This window comes from Gossypium raimondii, chromosome 12 (genome assembly GCF_025698545.1).
Source record: "Gossypium raimondii isolate GPD5lz chromosome 12, ASM2569854v1, whole genome shotgun sequence".
Classification (NCBI taxonomy): Eukaryota; Viridiplantae; Streptophyta; class Magnoliopsida; order Malvales; family Malvaceae; genus Gossypium; species Gossypium raimondii.
The window spans coordinates 534,275-555,080 of NC_068576.1; the positions used below are offsets into that span (position 1 = coordinate 534,275).

Here is a 20,806-nt window from a genome sequence, read left to right on the forward strand (position 1 = left end):
CGGATCAAGCCCATCAGTCGTTCTTAACCATCTCATTAAAATATAATCAACACCTTTCAGTGATATCTTGATTTTCTTGAAATTTCTCAACATTTAACTTCTAGAGATGTCTCACTTTCTGAGACATTTTTCACTCGTTACCCCAACCTCTTGGTTAGGTCCAACGCTTAACTTATTCAAAACCTATTCTGGAAATTCTTACTTCTTAAACAACACTCGAGCACTAGGGCTTCGTCGGTCTGGATGTTACATTGAAATTCAAGAAATGCAAAAGATTCCCTATGCATCAGCTGTTGGGAGTCTAATGTATACTCAAATATGTACACATACGGATATTGTGTACATTGTTGGGATGTTAGGAAGATAATTAAGCAACCCTGGTATGGACCATTGGATAGCAGCCAAGAGGGTTATGAGGTATCCTCAGAGAACAAAAGATTACATGTTCACTTATAAGAGATCAAATCATTTGGAGGTCGTAGGGTATTCAGTTTCAGATTTCATTGGGTGACAAGATAGCAAGAAATCTATATCAGGCTATATTTACCTGTTAGCTAAAGGAGCTATATCCTGGAAAAGTGTCAAACAGACACTTGTAGCTTCTTCTACTATGGAAGTAGAGTTTGTAGCATACTATGAGACATCAAACCATGGAATATGGTTGTGGAACTTTGTCATTAGGTTGCACAGTTTTAAGAATTTAGAAAGATCACACAAATTATTTTGTGACAAGAAGTCAGCGGTGTTGTATTCCAACAACAACATGAGCTCATCTAAGTCAAAGCATATTGACATGAATTTTCTAGTTGTGAAAGAGAGAGTGCAAAGTTTACCATGATAGCGGATCTGCTCACAAAAGGTTTACTACCCAAGGTCTTTCATGAGCACACTACTCATATGGGTGTTATATCATTTGAGGACATCATAGTTTAGTGGGGGTTTGTATTTTATTTGCTTTATGTTTGTTTTCAAACATTTATGTATTTGGTTATTTTCTGATCATAAATGAAGTATTCAGTTTATTCACTCTGTTTGATACTAACCTCATTTAAGTTTAAGGAGGACCAGTTGGAAATAGGTATGTTTGGTTCACATTGCATATAATTTCCATACTACACATCCAGACTTGATCTATGTCATTTGGTTATGTTAATATATGTGATCGGGGGTGGATTTAGTTAGGATATATGTAGCGAAAGTCGTCTTAGTTCTATGTTAACATCGTTAATGGACGAGATTGTTCGGAATACCTTTTGGATATGATAGTAAAGTTTTGAGCTCATAAGGTTATATAATGACATGTAATTATAGAACAATTAATATATATGTGGTCCAAGAGGGAGATTGTTGAAAAATATGGACATCACATATATAATAATATTATTTACATGTTATTATTTACTATCATAAAATATTAGCCCAAATTAAAAATGATCTGATTTGGTTAAGGCTTATTGGGCTTTAGATATTAAATAAAATATGAGTCAAATATGTGTAGATACTCTAGTAACTAATTTCTAATTAATGGTGGGTTGATTAGAAATCAGGGTTAATATGCAAAAGTTATATATTAGGGTTATGGTCTACAAATTATACATACGTAACTTTTCTAATATCTCATCTTTAGGGAAAAAAGAGAGCCACTTTATCTGAATTACTTGTGTGCTAATTTGGAAGATCAAAACCACAAGACAGAAGATTTCAGGAAATCAATGGATTCAGGTACGCTTCCACATTTAATTTTTTTCTTGATGATTTTACATGACAGATTCTGATTTATTAAGTTTTATATGAGAATTTTACGGTTCTAACATCATATTTATGAAGTAATAATTATGAAGAATGTTCTTTATTAAATTAGTTCTCTATAACAACATATGATCTAAAACTTTTAAGTGAAATCATAGCTATTTCATATAAGCAAGCCTATTAATTATCATTTATTAAATAAAATAATTTTAATTAAAACATTATTTCAATAAAATGATTAATTTTCACATGAAAAATTATTAATCATATTTTATTAAATGAAACTAAACTTCAATGAGTAGAATTAAAGATATTAATTCAATAAACTATTAAGTTCCTATTAAATATGCTATCAAATTTAGAAAATCATAAACTTATAAATTGAATACTTGAATTTAGTAACTCGTGATAAATTAATTTAATTTAATAATTCATTGATTACTTGAACTTGTTAGATTTATGAGCTTTATAATTAATCATGTGAAAGAATATAAAACAAAATATGCATAAAAGCAATAATACATGCACCTATTATACGTTTTATTTTATTTTTATTGATTCGGTTCTAACTTCCTTTTGTTTTGAACATAATTTCACTTTCTTTATTTGATTGAAACTCATGATATAAATTCTATAGTAAACTTACAACGATTATCTCTTTATAATAGCATAATATAAATTCTATAATAAGCGAAATCTAGGCGATAAATGGAACTGCTATATTAATCTTATATGTTAATGATTTTAGTTTTTATTTTAGAGATTTTCTATAGTTTGATACCCATATAAAATCTGAAGTTAAATCTAAAACTTTAAATAAAATATAATTATCTTAATCTTATTTTAATTTATTCACAATATTTCAACTCAAAACTTTATTTAATAGTAATGAAAGAGATTTTGTAAATCACATCATCAAAATGGGCTCCATACCAAATATTCTTTCCCTCAAAGGATCTAAGGCATTAAACAATTATGATTCACACGACTTTTGAGATCAAAAGCTCAAGTAAATCATTCTTGATATAATCTCCTAGTAAATTGAGAAAATCTTCAAAAAGAACAAACCAAATTGCAATGATAATATGTATACAATGTAGAACATACAGATTCAATTTACCTTTTTAAAACATCAACATGTATTGTTCTTACATGTCGTGTATGACGGTGATGATAATAAAAGCATGATGACATATACATGATTAAATCTACGTATCAAATACGTATAATGATGCATGCAAAGCCATGCAGGAGAAATCAGAGACAAAGTACACAGAATAAGTTAGATAAAATGAAGGTGAGACTGAGAGAGATGTACGCACGAAGTTTCTTTTGTTTGAAAAGAAAATGGCAAAAAGAAGCAAAGTTTTCAACCTTCAAAGATGTAAAAGCAAGTTCGTACAGAATTGGCCATTGTAATAAAAACGGTTTGATTACCAAAAACCGTGTCGTGTGAAAGAGAGATGACTTAAGAGATCGATTGCCCAGTCAAAGTAGGCCTGTACGAAAGAAGCTTTAAATTAAAATATATTTATGTTATTACACCTGCATCAACATTTGTGGAGAAACTTGCCCTAAAAAGATTCCATTTCGCCTTCCTCCTACTTAGATGGTTGTGGCTCCAGCAATGATCCCCATCCGGAAGGCCAATCAAAGGGTCACCTACATTGAGGATCTTCAAACCCATACCCACCAAATCCGAAAGAAATCTTTTGGGAATCAAAATATCTATTTTTCCACCACTTTTTTAATATCAATTTCTAACTCAATTATAACTACTTACATCATATTAACTCATACATATCTTAAACTTGACTATCTGTCACTCTTATGCGATAACTAGACAATCATTTTGTAAATTTACCTCAAATTCTTTTTCTATATAAGTCTCTCAAAAAAAAAAAAAACACTAATAAACCCACTTTTTCACAACATTTTTCTACCACGTTTAAAAAAAAAAAAAAATCAGTACTCTTCAACCGCAACCGCAATGAAGAACCAATATGGCTCTCTTTCAACTCTAGCACCAAGATTCCCGGCATGTCTTTTCGCAACAACCTCTAGCTATCCGCAAAAACAAACTCTTGGGAGATTATCCCCAAGATTCGATCATAGAAGGTGCTTTTGCACTTACTAATCAACAAGCTCAAAATAAGTTCCTTCGAGCCCAGCGTTATGGCATTCCCACCCCCAAATGAAGACTATTCTTATTAAGCTAGTACATATTATAGCATATATAATATTAGATTACCCAAAATATTTCCTTCGATTTTTTCCCCTTAATTAATTTAAGCTATTCGTTTGAGGTATCCCAAACATATCATAGTACACCAATTAACCATAATGATATTGCTTGGTCCACTTAGACTTTCACACGTTGGTTTCCTTATTACATTTTTTTGTGGTTGTCTCGTGAAAAATAATTTGATCAATAAAAAATGACTTACAGGTCAACAGAAAATAAATTCATAGTTCTATAAAATGACTTACATTTATTAAAATACGTAAGTCATTTATCAAAAATAGTTAATTTTATTTTTATATAAAAATTAATTTAAATCAAACCTAATATTGTTATATTAATAATATTTTTTATTTTAAAAATATTTAAAATATTAAGATCCAATATGATCATTTCAATATTATTGAATATACATATTTAATAATATAACAAATAATTAATATTATTTATTATTTTAACAAATTATCTAATATTAAAACTTTATTTTAATAATAAATTTTAAAATAATAATTTAAAATTTTAAACAATATTCTTCATATATTATTGAAAATATTTATATTAATAATTTAATAATAAAAGTTTTATAATATAAAGGTTAAAAATGTCATAAGTCCATGCACTCTTCACAAATTTAGAATTTAATCCTTGTACTTTTATTTTCAGGAATTTAGTCCCTCTACATTTCAGATTTGAAAATACAGTCCAATTGTTAACACTGTTTTTTTTGCCAATTTTATTGATGTGACATTTTAAATAAAAAACTCACTGGGTAGGCATGTAATTTAAAAAATGATGTTGTAATAAACTTGAGTTCAACAAAATATTTTTAATAGTGTTAGCAATTGGACCTGAATTTCAAAATCTAAAAAGTAAAAAGACTAAATTCCCAAAAATAAAAGTATATGGACTAAATTCAAAATTTACAAAGAGTACAAGGACTTATGACATAATTTAACATAGTATAAAATATGAATATTTGTTTAAATATATTGCTTAGCTTCATTTATCCCTTACAACTCTAATTTATCAATATGCATATTCTCAAATAAGTAATATATGTAATTTAAATTAAGCTTTAATTAGGCATTATTTATTATTAAGTTTATATATGATATTGAATATTACAAAATATTATCTTATTATAAAATAAATTCCGATTATCAAAAGAAAATTGTACTATAATATTTTGTAACAAAGATATTTATGTTGGGTTCATTCTTTTAAAAATAATTTCAGAAAAATTGTGAATAATTTTGTTTTATTTTTCGATAATATATTCTTAGCACTAAATTTTAGTATCTTTGCATATTAGCCCTCAACAACCCTCCTAAATCTACCCCTACTCTCTATTTCTCTTTTAAAAAATTTCTAATTGAGTCCGATCTTAAATAATTTCTACTTTTATCTTTAATAAAAATAATTGGCATTGTTATAGGGAAGCTTGTACAAAGTTGAATAAAATCGAAAGGGACCAGCCAACTGTCCATAAAACTCCATTAATTTTTTTTATTCAATTTAATTTGAGGACATGGTAGTTGGTTTCTTACGAAAGATTCAAAAGAGAGGCAAACAAAATGGATCATATATAGACTTGGCTTTGATTAGATGTCAATCATGAATAACAAAAAATGGGTGCCACGTCGAGACAAAAGCCTTAAGGCTCGACAACTTATAATTGAGACCAAATGGCTTCAACCTTGTCTATGGTGGGAACTTCAGTATTAGTGGGGTTTCTGTGTTGTTTTTTTGGTATGGTGCTTGTTAAGGATTCCCATTTTGAGAGAGTAAGGTAAGTGGTTTTTGCTTGCCGTCTTAATCCTTTTGCTATTACTTTATTATTAAGTAAAAAGGAAAACATAAAAAAAGAAAACAAGGAGATTTGCTGTGAGCCTTGAAAAATGGAAAATGTAGGGGGCTTTTGCTTGAGGAACCAGACACAGTTTCCTACATGTACACAGCATGTCTTTTTTAAGATTTATTCAAAATTAAAGAAAGCATGCACGGGGAAGCCTTGGACCATCAATATTACTCTTTGTTTAAGGATTAGTTTGATGTTAGTGTTAGAAAAAGATAAAAAAGGACACTTGAATAAGAACAAAGTTTAACAAAACGTGGTTTTATTTATGAAATAATAAATATCAGAAAGGAACAAAATTATTTACATTAAAAAATCCTAAAAGATCGCATGGCTGGTCACTCTCATTGTATATGACTTAAGTTATCATTTAGACCTTTAATTATTTTTTTTGTTCTTTTCAATATTTAAATTATTGTTTTCGTTATAGTTTACCGAAAAATAAAATAAAAGTTGACAATAAAAACGTTACACTTTCATCCCTACTTACCTAAAATTAAAAAAGCTGGCAAGAACAACGTGACACATGATATATATTTTTATTTATTGGATGCTAGTAATTTTTATGGATGAAATGAAACAAAAATAGTTCAAACTAGTCACCTTTAGGTCTTAACTAAATTCAGAGTCAAGTTAGATCGGACCTATAAACAAAGGAGATAAGCTTTTTTAGTATTATTTTCTTCATTCACAAAACTCAAACCCGAAACCTTATTTAAGAGATATCAAACTTTTTATCACTTACCATCGAGCAAGTTGAATTAGGTTTTAGGAACCACTTAAACAAGAGTCTATTTACATATAGATGAAGTTATACATATATGTGTGTATGTATATATTTTTGGGAAGAGGAGCTCTCCAAGCACCAAGAATTCATCTAATGCTTGAAACCGGAATTTATGTTTTTATGGCAGAATGAAAATAACAAAGCAGCTAAAAAATGAGCACCCAAATATGAGAACTGCTTAGTTTAAGATGGACAGGAGTCTAGAAGGAGTCAAAAAGAGCCTCCAAAATGGATAGCAGGCTTAACACAGTGTGGCTGCTAAAAAGCAACAAAGCTGAAGGTTTCGAGGAGATTGAATATGGGGTTTTGTAGAGTTCAAAGGCAAAGCAAAGCATCCCCCCAGTCCCACACCACATTGGAGACGCAGCCATTGCTTTGGCACAAATATTCTGTCCTATCGAAACCCCCTAATCTTATAGATGTTTGAGAGCCCAAAAACCCACGCTTCCCCTACACTCTCTTTGCGTCTTGAGTCCCTCACTAATTTCCCCCTTTAAACTTCCCCCGTATGGCTCATGGTTCTTAAGAAACCATGTTATGTTAAGCTCAAATTAGAATTTTGGTCTATAATTTCTATAATTTAGTATCATTCATTTATTTTTATAATGTTTCGTTGTTGGTATAAATAATTTAATCTTTATACTTTATATTATTAATTATTTTAGTTAAAATATTGATATGATTTTTTTTTTAAAAACACCCATTTCAACTAGGAATGATAAAAAAAATCCAAATTTAACGGGTTTTGATCAACCCGACTAAAAAAAGGTGAGTTTTTTATTTTGAAAATTTAATTTCGGGATGGGGTGTGCAGATCTTTTCATTAATATTTTCAACTTTTGAGTTTAGAAAAGATTCACCTGAGTATATTTAAAAATACTTTTTTTTTCTCAATTTTATAACTAATTTAATGATTTTTAATTATAATTTCATAGGCTTATAAGAATTTATGACATGTTTTTTAATTTCTTAATTTTAAAGCAGGATAGGGTGGGAGATAAAAAAAAAAGATTCAGTGAAGGTGAAGGTGAGAGAAAAATGCTACCATCCCGCCTTGTTGCTTTCTCTATTTCCTACTCGTTATATGGTTAAGTGGTATATTAACTATTTAAACTAAATAATAATATTATAAAAATAAAAATTAAATTATAGCACAAGACACGAAATTTGACCTTATATTAATACCTCAATAGTTGTGAAATGAGTTGGAAATTCAATGGTAAACCAACATTAAAATATTTGAATTAGGGGAAGTGAGAAAACGGAAGCAGCGTCTACCTTGATTTTTAATCATTCAATTGCTTCTTTAACCTCTTTTTCGGCCCTTATGGGGTGAATGGGCACAGCTCGGGGGAATTAGACTAAGATCAAGCCTAACTTTGCTGACCCTCGGCGGTGGTAAACAACAACAATGACTAATTCTTTTAAACTATGTTTGCAATATGTGATAAAAATTTCAATTAAGGTTGATTGCGGATGGGTTACCCATTGCCCATTTCCCCTTAAAGCTTTTGCCTCAATGCCTTTGTGTTAGGTAGGAGGCCTTGGATTTTGGGGTGAAAAAAAAGCTCCATTCAATAGAAGAGAGAGAAAGAGGGAGAGAGCAGAGGAAACCCATGCTCTCTTGCACTTTATTCTCTTCAAATTCGATACTTTTCCTGTTACCTGATCGAGGTTTTTGTTCCAATAGATAGCTAAGCTAACTCACAGGAAACCCCATGAAAAAAAGGCTTAATATATAGATTGGTCCCTGAATTTGGTAATTTTTTCATATTGACTCCTAATTTTTTTTTATCATATTGATTCCTAAAGTTGACATGTGTTACACAGATTGATCCCTATAATAGCAACGTTTTTTTTTTTTAAATTTGTTGATGTGGACAAGCATAGCACCAACATGTGAAGAAATAAGAGAACGACACGTAAATTCATCTTTAATCATTCTTTAAAAAATTTAAAAAAAAACTTAAAAATTAAAAAAGAAGTTAAAAAATATAAAAGTATATAAATTATTAAACTTCAAATATATATAAATTGAAAATAAATAAATTAAATATGTTTAAAAAATAAATAAATTTGGTTAATTTTTTAGAGAATTACAAGAAAATGTAAAAATTTAAAATTTAAAAAATTAAAAAATATATTGTAAACATTAAAGAAACAAAAATTAACTAGTTGACATTGATCAATTTCTTGTCAGTGTTGGTCAATGCTGGTCAAGTCCGGTTAACTTCGGTTAATGTTCAATCAATTTTTATTATTTTTTGTAAATTTCTAAAGAAAATTGACTTTATATATATATTTTTAATTTTTTTATCTTTTAGATTTTAAATTTTTCAAAGTTAAATATTTAAAGAGTAAGTTTTAAAATGTTAAATTTTAACTTAACTTTTTTCTGATTTTTATTTTTATATATTCAAGCTTTTTGTATTTTTATAATTTATAATATCTCTTAAAATTAAAAGAAAATTGAATTTCTTTTCAAATTTTAAGTTTTTTCTATTTTTTAAAATGATTAAATATAAATTCACGTGTCATCCCCTTATTTCTTCTCGGGTCTCACCCATACTTATCCACATTAACAAATTCTTCAAAAATAAATTGTGTTAGTATAGGGACTAATTAATGTAACTAAGACTAACTTTAAAGACTAATATGATCCCAAAAAAAAATATAGGGGCCAATCTATATATTAAGCATTAAAAAAACTAATGGTGTTCACCATAGAAACCGATATGCGTAATGGATGCCAACCTAAGGACCAATTTGATCAAAACAAAACTTTAAGGCTAATTTGAGAAAAGATTCCATGTTTAGGGGCTAATCTATATATATTAATCCCCCCAAAAAAACCATCTTTTCTATTTCTTCTTTATCTCTCCTTTTATATGTTCCTACATTGTCTTGTTCTAAGCTCAGAATCTCTTATTTTCATTTCCTAGCTTCAGTTGTTGTCCCTCTCTGTTCGTTTCACTTTCAATTCTCCTTCAGTTTTCTTCTTCTTCTTCTTTTTTCCCTCTCTGTTTCTGTCTTAGTCTTCTCCAGCTGAGCTGAAAAGACTTGCAAGTGAATTTCAGTGTACTTTTGGTTTTTCACCTTGTTGAAAAATGAAATAGTAATGCTGATGATTTAAGAACTTGTTTTCTCTTCATTTCCTGAGGGAACAGAGGTTTACCCTTGTTTTCTCCTCAGCTGTCATTCAAAATTAGCCCACTTTTCTTCCCATTATTTTCCTGAAAAGACCTGTTTTCAAGGTTTTTTTTTTTTTTTCCCAACTTTTGTATTAGTCTGTTGGTTTTAGCTGAGAATATCAAGAAAATAGTTGAACCAATAGAAGCAACTTCATAAAACCACGTTCATTGCTTAGAAATTTGGATAGGCTATGTGAAAGCTGTGAAACAATGAGAGATGGAAACTCCAAGAAGAGCAAGGTTTATTTCTTCTTTTTTGTCTGAGACAAGCCAGAAACTCATTTGATTTCATTTTATGTTAAAGTACAAGATTGATGTTGACAGTATATTTCCCTGATGAAGCTTTCATGGCCCAAGACATTGGTCAAGAAGTGGTTCAATATCAAGAATAAAGCTGAGGACTTTCATGCAGATGAAGTTGATTATGGAGGTGATTTGATTGGATTTTAAGCCTTTTTAGTATTTAAGATTATACATTTGGATCTTGGATTTGGAATCTTTAGCCTTTTAATTTATATACCAAGAACAAAGATAACTTTTTGCATTATTCTAACTCTATGATTTTTACCCTTGGTTTTATACAAAAAAAAAAAAAGAAGTTTGGTTTTGAATTTCAGTGAGGGGTTTGATGCTTGCCATTTGCAGTTCAAGATCCAGTCGTTGTTTTGTTCCTGTTTCAAAAATTCATATTATTTGTTTTTTATGGTGTTTGAATATTAGAAATTGATACTCTACTAAGACAGTAGAGAAGAGAGAGAGAGACAGATAGCAGCTTTAACAGCTTTGTAGTTCATCTTTTTCAGGTGTTGATGAAGATTGGGAGCACAACTTCTCAGATAGGGAGGCATGCACTATCAAGAAAAGCAAAACAGGTTTGGATTTGGAAATCAGACTCCACTATAGTCATTGTTTTTGGACCACATCTTTCCCATTTTATCTAATGTTCAATTAACCAATACTAAAATGCTAATATTGTTTCAATCATTACCAAATTTTATGTTTTACATGGATGCTAGAGAGATTGAGCAAGAGGCATTCGGACCGAGTTCGACGAAGTAAAATTGATCCCGACGTCTCTCAGTTTACGGATGTGCATAATTATAAGTATGTTGTTGCATTCTTGAATCTTAATTGCTTTCTGGTGTTGAGTTGTTTCTCAATAGGATTTGGTTTACAGTGTGTTTCTTTGTTTCCATATTGGCATAGGATTTTTGTAGCTACATGGAATGTGGCTGGAAAGTCTCCTCCTAGTTATTTGAATCTTGAGGATTGGCTTCCTACCTCTCCTCCTGCTGACATTTATGTTCTCGGGTATGCGAAACCGGTCTGGATTTTTTCTTACATCTCAATGTGCCTATTCTTATGAACAAACAAGCTTTATGGAATTGACAGAAGCCTTTTTTTGATCCCTTTAATTGGCCTTCTAGGTTTCAAGAGATTGTTCCTTTAAATGCTGGTAATGTTTTGGGCACTGAAGACAATGAACCGGCCAGGAAATGGTTAGCTCTCATTAGGAAGACTCTGAATAGCCTTCCTGGTACCAGTGGTGGCTTCCACACACCTTCACCAATCCCTGATCCACTTGTTGAACTGGATGCGGACTTTGAAGGATCAACAAGACAGGAAGCTTCATCTTTCTTTCACCGCCGATCATTTCAATCCTTGAGTCGTAGCATGAGAATGGTTAACGACATGGCAATGCCTCAACCGAGGCTTGACCGTCGCTTCAGTGTTTGTGATCGGGTTATTTTTGGTCATAGGCCGAGTGATTATGACCCTAACTTCAGATGGGGTTCCTCTGATGATGAGAATGGACCTGGAGATTCACCAAGCAACGCTCAGTATACCGAATATTCTCCAATGTCCTATGGTGGATCTTTTGCCTTTGAGGGAAGCAATAGACACATGGCGCATTCAAGGTACTGTCTGGTTGCCAGCAAGCAAATGGTAGGGATATTTCTAACGGTATGGGTAAAGAGTGATCTTAGAGACTATGTTCGCAACTTGAAAGTGTCCTGTGTTGGCAGAGGATTGATGGGTTATCTTGGAAACAAGGTACACCTTTGCTTGTTAAAAACTTTTTGATTTGAGAGATTTTGTTAAACTAGGAATAAGGAAGCATGCTCATTTCTTTGGTTTTGCAGGGTTCTATTTCTATTAGCATGTTTTTGCATCGAACCAGCTTTTGCTTCGTCTGTAGTCATTTAACCTCAGGGCAAAAGGAGGGTGATGAGCTGCGAAGAAACTCTGATGTTATGGAGATCCTCAGAAAGACAAGGTTTCCCAGGGTTCATGGAATGGGATATGATAATTCTCCCCAAACGATTCTAGAGCACGAGTAAACCTTCATATGTTAAATTTGGACCATATTAATGCTTGTCAAATTAATGTCATAACTTCGGTATAAACTTTAAGTTTTGAATATCTTGGCACAGTCGTATTATATGGCTCGGGGATTTGAATTATCGGATCGCTTTGTCCTACCGTTGTGCAAAGGCTCTAGTTGAGATGCGCAATTGGAAATCACTATTAGAGAATGACCAGGCGTGTCCTTATCCTTTTTAATTGATCCTATATATTCATTTTCATTTTTCATGGAGCTTTGCGCTGCTCTTATTTCCTATGAGAATTCAATTGCTGAGTCTGAAAAACTGTTGTATTCCAGCTTCGAATAGAGCAGAGGCATGGCCGTGTATTCGAGGGATGGAATGAAGGCAAAATACATTTCCCTCCTACATACAAGTTCTCGAATAATTCAGACAGATATGCCGGGGAGGATAGGCGTCCAAAGAAGAAGCGAAGAACTCCGGCATGGTAATCAGAATCATGTAATTTATGTTCAATATTCTAAAATAATATATGTTAATATAGGAAATTGTGACATGATTTTGCTTTCATAATGAACTATTTGATCTTATAATAATCATAAAACGAGCAAGTAATCAACCTGATATCTGTGAAGGTGTGATCGTATACTGTGGTATGGAAGAGGCCTCTATCAGATGTCTTACGTTCGTGGAGAGTCCAAGTTCTCGGACCATAGGCCCGTTTATAGTGTATTTTCAGCAGAGGTCGAGTCTACTAGCCGAAATCGAATCAGGAAAAGCATGAGTTGTTCCAGTGCCAGGGTTGAGGTTGAAGAGCTGTTGCAAGTGTCACATGGATATACAGAACTCAGTTTCTTTTGAGAGTTTTTTGACAGTCCTCATTCCATGCTACACTTCTCGGAAGACTTGACTCAGTATTAACTGCATGGTTGTAGAAGGTAATCCATCCGTACAAAAAAACTAAATAAATACTTGGACTAAAGAAAATCTATTACTTGTTCTTAAATGGTCCCATCTTACAGGTGAGTAAATGCCTTGTGGAAACTATACCATGGTGGCGATGAACACGTACCATGTATCGACAGCAATCTGAAAGAAGGTTGGTCTTTACTTTTGACAGTTTCGATGTAACTTCATATCCTAAATTCATTCGTCTAATTCACTACATTGCAACAGGTTCTAATCTGTATATTGTCAATAAATTCCCGAACTCCAGAAGATCGTGGCATGTCATTGATTCACTACCATTGGAAACTGATTTAACATATGACTTTATTTTTTTAAAGATTATTTTCAATGGAAAAAACAAAAACAAAAACAAAAAAGGAGAGAAATAATGTAATGAATTGGCACTTACTTTTTGCACTAGTGATGGAAGATAAAAAAGTCTGGAAGCTGAAGATATGATGGATGCTCATTACTAGTGGATAAAAAAGAACAAGTTTTGATTTATGTAAACCTTCTTTTACTGTTGCTGCTAATCATTTTACTGATATAAAAGGAGAAACTAGTTTTGTTTCAACTTTGAATTTGATTGTTTCTATCATTACTTTTTATTTTCTTTTAGTTTACAAAGTGTGAGCTGAACTCAAAAAGTAAAAGGGAAAAAAAGGCCAGGAAGAAAGGAAAAAGATAATACTTTGCTGAGATAAATAAATTTGAGATATATTGAATAAATTAGATTAAACTTTTGGTTCATTTGGTTTATTTATTTAATGCATGAAAGACCTTGACTTTTGCAAAAGACAAATGAATCCCAACAAAGCCTGAAATCTACTTCATTCAAGGAAACAGAGAAGAAATGAAAAAGAGGCAAGTTTATAATGCCTCTGTTGTTTCAGATTTCAATAGCCCCACCTATTGGCCCTGCTTCAGCTATTATTATAACGATGCATTGAAGCTTTTTTCAACTCTATTGATACCCAATAAGGATCATGATGGTTGGTAATGGTTCACTCGGTGAATGGGGAGTTGTACGAAATGTTACGAGTATTTAGGCGGAAGAAAGGTGGTTAGAAAGAGAGAAGACCACAAATCTTGATTTTAGGAGTCTTATAAAGGGCGCTGCTGGCCCTTCTCAAAGTCTCACGTGTGTTGGATTTTTTTTTTATGAAGGATTGAAACAGAAGCAAAAAGAAAAAAAATTTGATGAAAGATCGACTTGTGATCAACTATTTCATTAAAAAACTGATTACAATGTCTACAGGAACAAGAAAGATTAAATAAGTTAAAAATAATAATAATATAATTACAACTTGGTTTAGTCTTGCAAATAGATTCAATTAACTTGATTTCTTATTGGTTGATTTCAGCCTAATCAGAATCCAAAACGTCTAATAAAAAATCATCACTGTTTCAGTGCAAATTAGTAAGTTGGCAACTTGCAGGGTAAGGAGCTTGCAGTGTTGATGAGCTCCCAGATATGGTAAGCTCGCAGTGTTGAAGTTTGGGTTTGTATGGATGACCATTTTACAACACTCATCATTTGCCTCCATGTTGTGAACCCCAATATCATAACACAACTTTTCAAACCTCATTTTCCCAATAAGTTTTGTCAGAATATCAGCTAACTCATCTTGTGAACTGTAGTGAACCAATGTGACTTCCTTGGCTTGTTCCACTTCTCTCACAATATGATATTTGATTTTGAAGTGTTTTGTCCTTCCATAGAACATTGGATATTTTGCAATTGCAACAGCAAATTGATTAACACACTTAATTTTCGTTTCTTCTTCTTGTTTTAAATTCAAATCATTCAACAGTTTCCTTAACCAGATAATTTGATTCACAGTTGCTGCTGCTGCAACATACTCTACTTCAACAGTTGACTGTGCTACTGTTTCTTACTTCTTTGAGCTCCAAAAAAACACACTCGATCCTAGAGTAAAGAAATAGCATAAAGTACTCTTCATGTCTTCAGTAGATCCAGCCCAATCACTGTCTGAATAACCAAGTAACTTGAGCTTTTTTTTCCTTCATAAACTTCACTCCATAACTTAGAGTTCCTTTCACATATCGCAGGACTCTTTTGGCTGCCTTGAAATGGTTCACATTACAACAATGCATGTATTTGGATAACAGCAGTGAACAATATGTCAGGTCTGGATGTTGTCAAGTAAAGCAGACATCCTACCCGGCTTCTGTAGCTTGTTTCATCAACCTTCTCAACATCTTCATTGTTGGTGAGCTTCTCACCTTGAGCAATAGGAGTGCTCGCAGGTTTACAATTTTCTATGTTATATCTTCACAAGATTTTTATCGCGAACCCTTTCTAGTTTATGAAGATCGCATCACTAGCTTGATTTACCTCCAGACCGAGGAAGTATGTCATTTCACCTAAGTCTGACATTTCAAACTTGTCTTGTATTTGATCCTTTAATACAATCACCAGTTTGTTGTTGCTGTCAATCACAAGTAAATCATCAATATATAATGAAATAATGATAAGTATTTCATTAACAATTTTGTTTATATATAAAATGGGTTCGTTGATCCTTCTTTCAAAACTCATTTCTGTCAGATGATTGTTAATTCTTTCATATCACACCCTTGGTGTTTGTTTCAAACCATACAATGCTTTGTGCAGTTTGTATACTTTGGCCTCGTATCTAGGTACTGTGCATCATTGTGGCTGCTCGACATAAATTTCTTCCTTCAAAAACCCATTTAGGAAGGCTAGCTTTACATCCATTTGATGTATCTTCCAGCCATTTTGAGCTGCAAGAGTTATTAGCAGTCTTATGGTTATGGTGTCTAACCTTGCAATAGAGCCAAAAGTTTCAGTAAAGTCCACTCCATATTGCTAGCTAAACCCTTTTGCAACCAACCTCACTTTATATTTGTTGACTCATCTATTAGGATTCATCTTGGTTCTGAACACTCATTTAACACCAATTACTTTCTTGTGAACCGGTCTATTTGTTCGGAAATATGCACATATTGTAGTATACATGTAATTGATTTCTATTTATTTGAACGATAAATAAATAAATAAAGTTAATTTCACATTTCACTATTATGTCTTTTGTATTCTTTTCTTTTATATTTTGCATGCATAGCAAAATTGTGACAAGTAAATATTAGCTCATTGATTGTCTAAGTTCAAACTGAAGATAAGTGGCATTGTAAGAATATTTACATTGCGAGGAAGGCAACTTACTTCAGCAGATAGTCTAAATGAGTCCAAAATCCTGTAAAAGAATCAAAGTGAACATTTGATTCAAACACTTAGAAGGATTATTATGTCATCTACAATTCCAATTGGGGATATAACTAGTCTTGGTTATCGGAGCAGTTGACTCCATAGGTAGAGGCATAGATGTATTCATTGGTAGAATAATACATTGGACAGGACCCAAGATGAATTAATTCTAAATCCGTTTGTGAATTAATTCACTTGTGACATTCATCGTATGATTTACCTAAATCCTAAGTTAGTCACTGACCATGCATATGTAACTCATGTGCTCTAAAGATGATCGAGCCCATAGCAGGTATGTTGGGTACATGACTTGTGTATGGCATGGCTTTACTAGCAATAATGGAATTCATAGCTCAATTAAAGAATTAATGATATCCTCTCATTGGCATTTTGTCGATTGATAAATATGGAACGTGGCCATTGGTTGGTTATTCTCGAATGAGCAATTTATCACAGTCATTTGTTGACAGTGATCATATTAAATCATTAAGAAGACACAATGGTGACAATGAAATAAAATAGGATTGTATTGAGTGAACGAATTTAACTCAAAGGAATAAATGATATCATATGAGGGTAACACACACATGACGAGGTCATTGGCCAAAATAGTTGGATGAATTGTTTTCGTAAAGAGTATACAATAAGTAGTTTTCAATTATGGTACTTCTTGTGGATTGACTCCATTATTAAGTAATTACGAATTATCAGAACGATAATTGTGGACATAATTGCAATTACTAGAGCCTAATTGTATATGTCTGATTAGTCTTTCCGCTAGCTCAACAAGAGCGCAACCGAACTGCATTTAAATAAGAAGAAAATTCTACGACTTTGGAAATAATTTAATTGAGTTGATTTATTTTATGTGGAATTAAATTTGGTGTTCGTAAGAATTGTTCAACTAGAGAATTTGATTAAAGATTTTTCTTGAAAAATTAATTTGGAAAATCTAAGCGATTTTTAAAAAATTAATTTTGATAAAGTAAAATTAAATTAATTAAAATTAATATGATATTTTTTAAAATTAATGTTCAAGTTAGATAATTGGCTCAATAGGTAATTGAACTTGAAAATTGGACTTGATATCGTAAATTGAGCCGAAGAGCCTAGAACCGATACTAAGACCCAAAAAACCGGTTGGATCGTCACTAACCCGGATCAAACCGACAGTAACCGAACCGGATCGGGTGTCGTAAAGGTACCGCACCTGCATCACCGAAGACGGCATTGCCGATGGCTGCAACAGCGGTGTTCCAATGGCTGACAATGGTTGGTCTTCGATGGTTAAGCAGTGGAAGAGTTACCCTCCTACTTAGACTCTACCAGAGAATTTGATTTCAGATTAACTATTCAAAAATAATATTATTTAATATTAAATTTAAATAATATTAAATTTAATTTAATACTTATCTTAATAGTATTTTATTAATTTAATATTAAAGTGATTATCTTAATATTAAATATTCTATTATTTTCATTTAATGTTTATAAACAATCTATTATTTTAATAAGATTTAATATTAAATTTAATCTAATATTTATAAATATTATATTAATTTAATATTAAAGTGATTAAGTTTAATTATAGTTGAACTTTCTAAACTCTCCCTATATAAAGAGAGCATTGGGTAATTATTTTTACACACACTTGAATTCAAGAGAAAGTTGTAGAGAAAAAAAATCCTTTAAAGAGATTATTTCAGAAAATTTCTAGAGATATTTTTTTATTTACAACTTGACCCAAAAGTTTAGAGAAATTATGAAAATATCCCACTAGTAATTGTTGTGAAAATTTTTCTTATTCGAAGCAAGCCTACACTCGACAGACGTGAGCTTGAGGATAGTGGAGAAGACTACTCGGTCAAAGTGCTCATCCTAAACGAATCGAAAAGGTATAATTTTGATTTAAGTGTTTATTGCTTTAGATATCACAACCAAGATCTTATTTTGGAAAAATTTTTAAAACTCTGATTTTTCTCTAAATTTATTTTCCACTGCGTTTTTCAAACCCGTTTTTTCCAACACTATCCACAAGCTTTCAAGTTTCATTTTTATTTATCATGGTGATTTCATTTTTCATAGTTGTTCGCCATTCAATTTCTTGAGCAGCTTCTTCAAAAGTGACTGGTTTTAGCTTCGCCAGATTAACTGTTGATAGATTTCAATTATGGGTCTAGTTCCTCATATTGGTTGCTCATCAACTATATCATTTTCAGTTTGGTCGCCAGTGGCTCGCAAGTCAGGTTTTGAACCCCCTTGTTCACACATATCCTCCTCTGTTGTAGTCCAATTCTAGATTTTTCTTTCATCAAACTTCACATCTCTGCTTATGATCACTTTCTTGGTAAAAGGATTATAGATTCTGTATCTTTTTTAACACTGGAATATCCAATAAATATCCCTGGCTGTAATATACTGTCCAGCTTGCTTCTTTTCTATTCTAGAACATAAACAAAACAGGTGCAACCAAATACTTTTAAATGTGAAACTGGAGGTTTAAAACCATACCAGACCTCAAATGGTGTCTTCCCTTCAACCGCTTTAGTAGATAGTCTGTTTAGCAGGTAAACAGCAGTGTTTACTGCTTCTACCTGGAAATCATTTGGCAGTTTACTTTCAAACAGCAAGTAACGAGCCATGTCCATTATAGTTTTATTTTTTCTTTCATTTACTCCATTCTGTTGTGGAGTGTATATATTGCTAAATTGATTATGAATATCAGACTCTTCGTAAAATTTTTCAAACTTTTCTGAAGTGTATATTGCCTCATTGTCTAGTCTTACCATTTTGAGCTTGCGGTCACTTTGGTTAACCATGGCTTTAAACTTGAAGAAGATTTCAGTCACCTCGGACTTGTTCTTCATGAAGTACACCTAACAGAACCTTGTACTATCATCTATAAACAACACAAAGTACCTACTTCCATTTAGCGAACTTGTTTTCATAAGTCCGCAAATGTCAATATGTACTAAGTGCAATTTTTTAGTGGCTCGCCATGCTGTGTTTGTAGGAAATAGAGACCTCACCTGTTTCCTAAGCTGATACACTTCACATACATCTTCATGATCAGCCATATTTGATAAATTTTCAACCAGGTTATTCTTGGACATTTGACTTAAAGATTTGTAATCAACATGTCTCATTCTTTTGTACCATAGTTTTGTTTCATTCAGCGAGCTGATATATGCTACTGAAGTTGCTAAGTTCCAATTGACTGCAAAACTTCTATCTGCAATATTTATTTATATGAGTTCGCATCCACTTGGATCAAGGATTAGACATTTGTTATCCTTAGATACTATAGAGTAATTTTTCTCGAGTAGCTAGCCTACATTTAGCAGGTTTTGATCTATGTTAGGAACTAAAAGAACATTTGTAACAAGTTTAGTACCTAATGAAGTTTTGATCAAAATATCCCCATTTCCAACTGCCTCAATATACTGGCTATTTCCAAATTTTACCTTGGAATGAAACCTTTTATCAACATTCTTGAAGATGCTCATATTTGTTGTCATGTGAGTCGTACAACCACTATCCACAAGCCAATTCTTTTTTACTCTGCTGGAGAGTTCTCATGGTATGGCGAGTTGGGCTTCATAAGAAACTGTGAACATCAGTTCTTCTGCTTCTGCTATCTATGCCTCGGCATTTTGTTATTGAATATGCCCTTTGTTTTTGCATACTTTCTCTACATGGCCAAACTGCTTGCAATTTTTGCATTGAGCATTAGGCCTGAACCAACAGAACTTCTCAGGATGCCCCAACTTTTTGCAGTATAAGCACAATGGATAATTTTTCTTTCCACTGTCTTTATTTGATTTCTCCTTCTTGTCTGACTAGCTCTTTTTTTTCTTTCTAACTTGAGGAGCTCGCAACATTTATTTTTCTGTCTTGAAAAGCTCCTTCAACATGTTCTTCTTCTCTGCTTACCCTTCTTTGTTCTAGAGCATACAGAGCATTGATTAGCTTTGAGAGTGAGATGGTTGTTAGATCCTTTGAGTCTTCTAGTGAGGATATCTTTGATTCGTATCTCTCAAGAAGCGAGGTAATCACATTCTCAACTACTTGACTATCCGTAAATTGGTCACCTAGTAGTCTTATTTGGTTCACAACTGTCATGATTTGATCTGAATATTGCTTCACAATCTCAGTTTCCTTCATCTTGAGATTTTCAAAATCTCGTTTGAGATTTCTCTTCTGTTGTTGCCTTGTCTTCTGTGAACCCTACAACTCTTCCTTGAGCTTATCCCAAGCTTGTTTGGGAGTATCGCATGCCATGATTCTTAAAGATCATGTCTGAAAGACCATTTTGTGTGTAAGACATCGCCTTGTGCTTTTTGGTGCATTCCCCACTGTGTTGTTTCATTTGAGCAAGTGTGAGATTTGGCCTCAACGTTGGTGGTTTTATTTCAGCATTTACAATTTTCCAAAGATCAAAAGCTTGAAGATAG

General features: G+C 32.2%; 1 protein-coding gene across 2 annotated transcripts; it reads left to right on the plus strand.

Annotated features, from left to right (window-relative positions):
* Positions 1 to 9,554: 9,554 nt before the first annotated feature.
* Positions 9,555 to 13,673, plus strand: LOC105762602 (type I inositol polyphosphate 5-phosphatase 4). Of its 2 annotated transcripts, none has more exons than XM_012580388.2 (12): positions 9,555 to 10,064; positions 10,149 to 10,254; positions 10,628 to 10,696; positions 10,841 to 10,928; positions 11,031 to 11,135; positions 11,252 to 11,879; positions 11,969 to 12,162; positions 12,260 to 12,368; positions 12,490 to 12,638; positions 12,787 to 13,089; positions 13,174 to 13,250; positions 13,328 to 13,673. In XM_012580388.2, the coding sequence occupies exons 1-10, from the start codon at positions 10,035 to 10,037 to the stop codon at positions 13,010 to 13,012; spliced, it is 1,704 nt and encodes a 567-aa protein (XP_012435842.1). In that variant the 5' UTR covers positions 9,555 to 10,034; the 3' UTR covers positions 13,013 to 13,089; positions 13,174 to 13,250; positions 13,328 to 13,673. The 2 variants fall into 2 exon arrangements, with proteins under 2 accessions (XP_012435842.1, XP_012435843.1); XM_012580389.2 differs by having other exon boundaries at positions 10,167 to 10,254.
* The last annotated feature ends 7,133 nt before the right edge of the window (positions 13,674 to 20,806 follow it).